This window comes from Hippocampus guttulatus, chromosome 10, assembly GCF_054856545.1.
Source record: "Hippocampus guttulatus isolate MCC_2025c chromosome 10, RoL_Hgut_1.0, whole genome shotgun sequence".
In the NCBI taxonomy this organism is placed as follows: Eukaryota; Metazoa; Chordata; class Actinopteri; order Syngnathiformes; family Syngnathidae; genus Hippocampus; species Hippocampus guttulatus.
Window position 1 is genome coordinate 14,418,642 of NC_141270.1, and position 9,198 is coordinate 14,427,839.

Below are 9,198 nucleotides of genomic sequence, written 5' to 3' on the forward strand. Positions count from 1 at the left end.
AAATTATTATTATTTTTTTTACATTTTGGAGAAATAGCAGTAACGCACCATGTGGACTATTATAGGACCCATTGTAAGCGCAGCTAAAACAGAGTGTGCCATCTAACGGTGATCGACGATATTGCACCTTAAAACTACAATCGTGCCCTCAACTGAACTGTATTTATAGAGCACTTAAAAAAACCCCATCGCTGTATACAAAATTCTGTACATAGAGCAAATATCATATATACAACACTAAAACAATAAATTAAAACAATAAATTAATAACGAAGCAAGTGCCCTGCTTATTTGCAGTTTGGCACCTATGGATTCACAGATTTTTTTTCTGTTTATTTCAATATTTAATCATATTTAGGATTTTTCGGGGCGGGGGGGGGGGGTCCCCGTTTTTCATCGATAACAGGTCAATTGTTAATCGGTGCGTTTTGATTTTTTTTTTTTTTAATGCGGGCTGCCAATTGTCCATCCCTGCCTTTTCGTGTTAAAGGGTATCTTCGGGCGATAAAGGTGGCCTACACCCTGGACTTGCAGGTCACCAATTAATCACAGGGCACATAAAGTTTAAAGCATTGAACTGTACAAAATGTCTCGGTATGAAGAAAGGGAAAATATTTAAGGGAATTAAGACTGACGCCTGTGGTATTGCTTCAATAACTCTGCACCATTTAAAATCAGGTCTGGCCATTCTGCACTCAATCTTGTGCCCCTTCCCTGTTTATTTTTGACAACTGATTTCTCTTCTAAAAGTTTCCTTTCTTCTGTGTCTCTTCAACCTCAGCTTGTATTTTTGTGTAAGAAGCATCCTCATTCATTGTGCCACTGTCCTTTATGCCTCTGTCCATCAGCTGGTCCAGAGTGATTTGGACGATGACGAGGAAGAGCGTACGAGCATGGGTGGCCGTGGCACTCTGCGCTTCAAACACAAGCTGCCCATGGAGCTGAAGGGGCCAGAAGGTGTGCACGTGGTCCACGGCAGCACAGGTACCCTGCTCACCTCCGACCTCAACAGCCTGCCAGAGGATGACCAGCGAGCTCTGGCGCGTTCTCTTGAGGCTCTTAATGCAGACGGTGGGCTTTACTCAGAGCGCAACGCTCGCACCGAGTCGGCCAAGTCGACTCCGATGCACCGTCACAAGGACGGCGAGCTACGGGAGAGCCCCTTGGAAATCACTGAGTTATGACTAGCCGAGGCCTCGCTGGTCTGAGCCCAACCATGACTCAAGTGTGTGTGTGTGCTTGTGTCTCCACACCACCACCCTGACCCTGCTGCGAAGATACGGGAAAGACCCAAGAAGGAGCAGAGTGTTAGTGTGCCAGTCCAGAGCCCACTTGGGCCAAAACTCACAACTTGATTGGTCAAGGCGGATGGCGACCCTGCTTCAAGATGTTTTGTTTCTCAAAATCGGAAAAGGAAAATGGTCAGCAGGGCGCAGCAAGAACAAAATTTACAGGTGTCATCAAATTTCACCCAAAGAACGAAGGACCATTCTTGTGGGAGACTACTACCGTATAAAAGAAGCAGGTGCTACATGCTGACTTGTTTTACTGAAGGCATATTTGGACCGCATCCAGTCACACAAACACAAACGCACACTCACATCTCCACATGTTAAGACCAGCGAATGGCCTTCAATGGGAGACTGAATATTCCAACTCCTTTTCATAGTTTGAGTTCATTTGCAAGTGTAAAACCAGTGTATGTGAAGATGGAAAATGAAAATCTTTATTTTGAGTAATGATGGGTAATTAATTATTTACATTAATTGGTTACACATTCTTGCTGCTGGAGGCTGTAAATTTCCCCAGTGTGGGACAAATAAAGGATATCTTAATGACGCAGTGTGACCGGAATGCCTCAAATAATCTCTTGATACTTGAAAAAGTAACATTTCAATCTGCACTGTGGAAATTGTTGGCTCACATATGAAAGGGACCCACGACTGGACAAGCTGGAAACATGCCGGTCCACCTTTCCATCTTAAGCACGTTCTGAGTTTGTGGTTTACATGCAGAACCCTGACAACAAAAACACCTCAACGGATTATTCAAGAAAGTTGATTTGGGGGCGAAAACCATGAGGAAACTTCAGTTGTCAAAGAAAATGTCACAATTTGAATTAAAAAGATATATATTAGCTGTTGTGTTTCATTGATATGAAGATGGCAGCTTGCCCACAAAGACTTTACACTGCCACCTGAGGAGAGTTACAGTCATGCTCAAATCGAGCCACATTTATTTTTTTATTTCAAGCTAAGTATTGGAATTATATTTTCAAACATAAATGCCTGCTTGCCACAACAGGCAGGTTTATTTGGATGTTTGTGGGCGTACGTGTAAATCGTGCAATAGTGTTTTTCTTTTCTATGATGCTGTTTCTGAGTGGTGTGCTTTCAATGTTCATTTTTATTCGGGTATTTTTGTATGTTTTTGTCTTTATTGTCAGGAGCCCAAAGATCTGTGAGAATAAAATAAATAAATATGCAACCAGCTGTCACATTCTTAGTAGGATGACTCGAAAGCGGTTTGGTGTTGATAAAAATGGTCAATTAAATCATGTGCATCAACTTGAACAAGGAGGGCTCTTTTAATATAGTATTACACATACTTGTATAGCATTATTAAACAAGTAAGGCAAAATTAGGCAGCTGTGCCACAGGCTTGAAAACATTGTCATCTAGTGGTTGGAGACGACAAACACAAAATGAGTTTGTAAGTCCACCGATTTATTGTTTCCAAATTACACAGAAAAGTCACCAAGAGCAGATTTCAAGATACCTGACAGCAACGGGTAAAGAGTCAATGCTGCGGTCTCTTTCCTGTTAAGGTTTGGATTCATCGGCTTGTGGCGCTCCCAGACGTGGCTGAGGTGCTGTTTGCTGACGTCTTCTTCAGTGTTCGATTCAACTGTGGGCGAGAGGAGTGAATTTGAGTCATTCAAGGACAGCAATTCAGAGAAAGTCAGCACGAGGCCAGATTAATACTCACCTCCTCAAATTTGTGAATCTGTCGGATGAAAAAGTCTCCATACCGGCGAGCCACTTTTGTGTCCGCTATGTGGATCATGTCCTGTGGAAATGGAAGGAGAACCAACTTGACTCGCAAACTCGTTTTTATGGATGGCAAATATCTACAAAGTAATTTAATATACAGCGCTTACATTTATCAAGGCCAACTACCGGTATATTTTTTAAGAGAACAATGCAGACTCATTTTTCAGCAACATCTCAACATTTTATCATTTAAAACAGAAATGAGGATTTTCAACCTGATTTCCCCTTTTCAGACCAAATCCGGTTCATTGGACTTCTAGGGGTAAGAAATTAATCATACATAATATTCAAATACTGAAATGATTTCTTTCCTGTTCAGGAATGCAAGTAACTACAATGTCTGAAATATTAAATAAGCATAAATGCATGTCTAGGTTACCGTATTTTTCAGACTATAACTCACACAATTTTTTTCGTTTGGCTCGTCCGGCGACTTATACTCAGATGCATGTATTGTATTAAAATCTGAGCTTGTTTCTAGTAGGACTGACTATCTTGATGTTTGGCAAATACTATTGATAATATTCCGTCGTGTCACCATAAATGTGAACTTATTCTCCAATCATTTTAACTTGGCCGTTTTCCAAGTAGCTCCCATGCTGAAAAAGTGTGAGCACCCGTGTACTTCTGTATTAACCTTTTGGTAATGACCAATGCTGTTGCACAAACCTAACATTAAATGGTTGTCTATTACATTTATTAAGCACTGTATACATAAGAGGAGAATACCAATACCAAGAATATCTTAATAGAAAGAAGGATAATGGAAAGAAAAAATGACAAATACAAAGCAATACCAACATGGTGATTGATGGAAAACAATTCACAATTCCATCCTACTTTCGTACCCGTTCGTATTTTAGGATTGTACCTTGTCAATGTAAAAGTCAACCTCAGAAGCTGACTGGAATTCTCCATCCAGAGCCGAGATGCCGCTGGTCCACACCAAGTTCTTCATCTTGTGCTTGAAAACGAGCAGCTGGATCCGGAAGTCCTGCTCAGTCATGTCCAGGAATCCAGCCAGCTTGGCCACCGGCATTGTGGTGTACAACTTCAAAAAACTGGAACCAAGCAAGGCCATTCAGATAAAAAAATTCCTCCATCAAAGCAAAGCAACTGCTAAGGTGCGCGTTGTGCATGCACTGTAAAGTCAGTGAGTAGGCTGCACCTGCGGATGGTGGACAGCTGAGCCTGCTGCTGCACCTCCTCCGAGAAGACCTTGAGCTGCTGCTGGAAGGGTTCCTTGTAGTAGTTGGCGTGGACGTTGTCATAGTTGGGCACTACTGGAGACAAGAACTTGGGGCAGGCGAAGCTGAACAACTCCTCAAACACCTGCAGGTCTCTAAGGTGGAAAAAAGGTGACATTCTCCGATAAATGACATCTGTCAATCTTTGTAGAATCGTATTATTCTATTGATTGTTCCATCCATTACTCGATTATTGCAGCTGAGCAATGCGGTGGAGTGCTGTCTGTGACAGAGTGCACCACGATTCAAATCCCAGTCAGGACAATAACATCCTAATAGGTATAGAGTCATACCTCGATTTTCTACCATAACCCATTCCAGAAGGCTGTTCGAAAAGCGATTCCGAAACTTCTTTTATTAACCCATGATTAGGGGCTAATACACTATGCAGAAATAACAACAACAAAAACAAGACAGATTTGCGGAAATCACAACAAACACATCTGCTCACAACGAACGCTACACGAGGAAGCATCACTTCCTCGTGTAAGAAAGCCGAGAGGAGTTGAGTGGCGGATTCGGGTTTGCTCAGTTTGGTCGAAAACTGGGTTTCGATCGTAATCTGAGGGGTAAAAATCTCGAATTTTCTGGTCGAAATCTGATTTAGTCGATAACAGAGACATTCGAAAACCAAGGTTTGACCGTATATGAACCTGATTCCAAGGCACTGCCTGTGTTAATTGTTAAAATGAGTAGGATGAATCTGCAAGGGCATCCTGTGTTAAAACTATGCCAAACACAAACACATAATTACTGTGGCAAGATTACAACAAGATGTTCCCCTGCGGAAAAACTCACTGCCTGCGTTGTAGTGCCACTTTTTGACCAAAAGAAGGAACTACTACACTGTGAAAAAGGTCATGAGTGGTTTCGATAATTGTACAATGGACATTTGTGGCCTATAAATGTCTGCGTGAATCCTGTACAATGAAAGCCAGAAATGCCTCAGGAAAAAAGAAATGGGTCAATTATTTATAAGTCGACTTGGTCGCCTTTTTTTCTCCGAGCCCTAGCCATAACCAATGAAAAATTCAATACCCTTTCTGCATGCGCAGCATCTTATCCCCGTACTTGTCCCTCAGCTGGGTGTGGATGCTCTCGTCGATGCGCATTGGGTACATGGTGAGCGCAATGGCTAGCAGAGCATGCATCTGCTCGTTCTGTTTGTTGATCTGCAAGCACACACATCTATTTAAGCACAGCTAGGGAAAATAGCAACAATTTCAAAACATGTTTGTTGACAGTAAGAGTTACTTCACATAACACTCAGTTAAAAAAAAAATCCTAAAATTTGAACTGTATAAATATTGGACGACAAGCCTTGAGAAAGAAAAAAAAATGGTGGATTGCAACTTGACATAAAACACTTATTTTACATTGTTCATTTGAATGGCTATTTATTCATCAAGTTTGTAGATTCTCCCTATGCAAGTTGACTGCACTTCTTTAGCACTGAACTATATAAATAAACGAAACACTTATACATATAAAAAATATAGATTACCAACCAACCAAAATGAACCACAGCGTACATTTTATTTTTCAACACTGAAGCCTTTGCGATTTGACAATTTCCTCCGACTACAATGCAATGTCGAGTCAAATTTGATTAATTGTTCAGCCCTAACTGGCACTTACCATCTCATATTTATATGTTGACCTCTGGAACATGTTTCTCGTCCTCTGGATGTAGAGCAAGATGTTTGCAAACACTCGAATGGCGTCTTGGTAGCGCCTCATCATGAGATAGGCGAAGCCCACATAGTAATAGGTGGTGACCTGACACTCAGGCACACGAGAGTACATGCTCTGAGAGGAAAAAAAGAAAAAACATGTTACAGGTTGATACAGAGTTGCTAGATAAGACCTCGCTAGGTTTTACCTTTTTGTTGAGCTCAATATTCTCCAACACTTTAATGGCCTGGTAGTAGTCTCCAAGCAGAGAGTGCAGCCTCAGCAGCCCCACCAAGCTGAAATAACCCAACATCTTGTAGAGGGAGTGGCGCCCATATTCACCCGCCACACTCTCGGGGTCCCCTGCAACATACAGAAGAAATGCATCTTCAGTTTGACTTCCTGAAAGCATTCCTGAGAGATTATTGAACCACCAGTAGCTCATGATGCTGGTTATCAGTTTGTTAATTTAGTACTAAATTAACATCATACGCTGAGCAAGGAAAATGTTCCCTATATTCTGTGTGTATTCTCGTGTCATTTTTTTGTTTTAAACAGTTGTTGTACTGGAAATTGTATGATTGTGCAAGTGGTCGTCATGTTGTGGGTGTTTAGTATAAATGTGCAATTTTAAGATGAATCCCATACCTCCGCTGGTGTAGACTTCAAGCTGACGGTTTATGTTACTTTTATCCACAAGGGAGTGGAGCACATTTAGAACGCTGTGGACGTTCCAGATCTTTGGGTTGTTTCTCAGGAACTCAATCTCGTCTTCTGGCTTCTTGGCTGTCTTACAGCGGTACTGACTGAACGACTGAAACTGAAAAGAAGGACGCGTGAAAAGTTATTGTGTTGCCTGCCAACACTAATCTGTTTCATCTTCCTCTTGTTGCATATTATTTCTCTCAGTATTTCTCTAATGAACAAAATAGATCGTACCTGGTAGATAAATTCATCAATTATGTCCCAGAGCCATTGGTTTGGTAGTTCCAAGGGGGCAGGGCCATCAGCATCTGTTTGTAATAAACAAAAGGTCGACAAACGATTGGCATTCCTGTGATAATTAAAGGAAGGCAAAACTCATTGTTAACACTTACTCAAAATGTAGTTGAAGAGGTTGCAGTAATTGTAGTACGACTCAAACCTCTGGTCCAAAGTGGGCCCACCCTAAACAGTATTAGAAAGGTAGGTTGACCAACACTGAAAGGTTTCACTGGTAGGCCAAGTTCCTGGAAAAGAAATGTATGCTTCGAATGTGGTGGTGACTTACGCTAACTTTAGCGTAGATGTGTCTGTAGTACAGTTCCTTATAGAGAATGAGGAAAACAGCATCTGTCAAAGACAAAATGTGACAGGTTAAAATCGGAAGAGTCATGCTACATTCGAAAGCGCTGGGAAATCAGAATACCTCAGGGAGCGTGCAAGGCACGACCAGCTTTCTAGTCCAAAGTAAACAAAAAACAGATGTTTGACCTGCGTTTTACCAAACACTGTAACCTCAGATGGAGGAAAAATGTGTTACATTACATTACTTAATTCTGTTATACATAGTATATGTGTGTTTTTAAGTGAAAAGATTAAATTTTAAAGTTTTAAAATGTGTGAATGGGACAGACCCATAATCACTAATGTGTCACATGAACTAAAATTAGTTGAGACATAAAATTTGGAGCCAACCAACTTACATACAGTAGTCACAAATTATCCATCCATTCATTTGCTATGATGCTCGTCCTCATTTGGGTTATAGGTGAGCTGAAGCCTAGCCCAGCTCATTTTGGGTGACAGTGGTTGGCAGTCAATGACAGGGCACGTCGAGACACACCCACGCTCACGTTCACACTTACTGACAGTTGAGTCTTCAATTAAGCAAACATGCATATTTTGGAACATGGGAGGAAACAGGAGTAACCAAAGCAAATGATTGGTAATTTTCCAAGACACTTTTATACACTAGGATTAGACAATTCTGACACCCTATTTTATTGTAATACAGCATCACTCTCGAGGCAGTGACAAAAAAATGATATACTGTATATCTTGTATGTATGTCTTCATTAAACACCAACTCACTCACCGTTGCCAACAAGTGATGAAATGGACTCAGCCTCTGGCCAAGGAGACGTCTTGAAGAAGCGGTCAGTCAGCTTGTTCCAACTTGAAAACAAGTGCATGAACAAATAGGTAAGCTACTTGGCAAGCATAACTGGAAGATGGTGTTTGGAAGAGCACTGCCACCTGTTTTCATAGACATCTTGGATCTCATAGATCTTCTGTTCAATATTCTCGCTGGACACACGGTTGGACTGCAGCTCGTAGACCTTCTGGTCGATCAAGTCTGAGATGGTTTTGTGGAAATATTGAAGGAAATTCTTGATCACCTCTGGGATAACGTGGTATGTCTGCTGCTCATACTGGCGCTCAAAAGCCATGTCTGCTTTTGGATCACCTGCAAACAGAGAGAAAGTGATCATTTAGGATTTCAACGCAAAGGCTGCTATAACACACACAAGGATCTGGATGCCAGTAAAGTAATGATGATAATGTTGACAAACCGGTGTGGAGGTCATATTCGTTTGAGTAGCCGTCGTACTGAAAGTTAAGAAGAAACATGAGCAACATTCATTAGACGTCTACAACTGCATACGCCAGGCACGAATACCACGGAACTATGAAAAGAAGATCAATATCGATCCGAACGAACGATCTCCTGTCAATACACGTTCTAAGACTCCAGAAAATAGAAGAATAATCACATTACTGCGTTATTTTGTCCAAAACAAGCCCCGTGAGGTCTGTGAATATCTTCTCTATCACAGCTGCCACTAGCTAACCAGCTACAGCTTCAAGACATCCGACCGCCTGCTAAAAAGACAAAACGTTCAGGAAAAAAATAGGTGTACTAACATCCTCGTCGTCGTGGTATGACATGATTCTAGAAGTTACACAATGGATTATTCTCTTGAATGAGGGAAACTTTGCAAAATAGGATCAGTTCGCTAGCCCTGCTAAACCACGCAGCTGCTGCTTGTGGAACGGCAGGAAGCGGAAAGGAAATGATGACGCATCATTGAAATATCGCGAGATTAGGAAAGCGTTTACGTGATTTGGTGCATCATAGGAAATGAATGCTTTCTTTTAGACAGTGTAGTTCATTTTCACCCACCATCCAGCCATTATCCACACTAATCATTGGTATCATTTTGTCATGATTTATCGACTCT

At 41.4% G+C, this 9,198-nt stretch overlaps 2 protein-coding genes across 3 annotated transcripts in view; one reads left to right on the forward strand and one right to left on the reverse strand.

The window, feature by feature from the left end:
- Positions 1-2,487, forward strand: part of cdh23 (cadherin-related 23) — a 150,053-nt gene extending 147,566 nt beyond the window's left edge. For both annotated transcript variants that reach the window (XM_086121828.1, XM_086121827.1), the window contains one exon: positions 849-2,487. In XM_086121828.1, the coding sequence (XP_085977954.1) occupies positions 849-1,184 (336 nt within the window). In that variant the 3' untranslated portion in view covers positions 1,185-2,487. The remainder of the gene's footprint in view (positions 1-848) is intronic.
- A 218-nt stretch (positions 2,488-2,705) lies between these two features.
- On the reverse strand, positions 2,706-9,031 carry eif3l (eukaryotic translation initiation factor 3 subunit L). The gene is made up of 15 exons (XM_086121830.1): positions 8,882-9,031; positions 8,530-8,566; positions 8,213-8,423; positions 8,052-8,131; positions 7,245-7,306; positions 7,072-7,141; positions 6,914-6,987; positions 6,623-6,794; positions 6,183-6,337; positions 5,939-6,109; positions 5,339-5,472; positions 4,222-4,395; positions 3,925-4,114; positions 2,989-3,069; positions 2,706-2,907 (listed from the first exon to the last, which is right to left on the reverse strand). Exons 1-15 carry the CDS (start codon positions 8,903-8,905, stop codon positions 2,836-2,838), a joined length of 1,707 nt encoding a protein of 568 aa, XP_085977956.1. The 5' UTR covers positions 8,906-9,031; the 3' UTR covers positions 2,706-2,835.
- Positions 9,032-9,198: the final 167 nt, after the last annotated feature.

Coding starts and splice junctions, on each gene's coding strand:
- eif3l (XM_086121830.1), bottom strand. CDS start 8,905: ATGTCATACCACGACGACGAGGAT. Junction 6,110..6,182: donor ATATTGAGCTCAACAAAAAG/GTAAAACCTAGC, acceptor TTTTCCTCTCAG/AGCATGTACTCTCGTGTGCC. Junction 4,396..5,338: donor ATGCTGCGCATGCAGAAAGG/GTATTGAATTTT, acceptor TTTCCACCTTAG/AGACCTGCAGGTGTTTGAGG.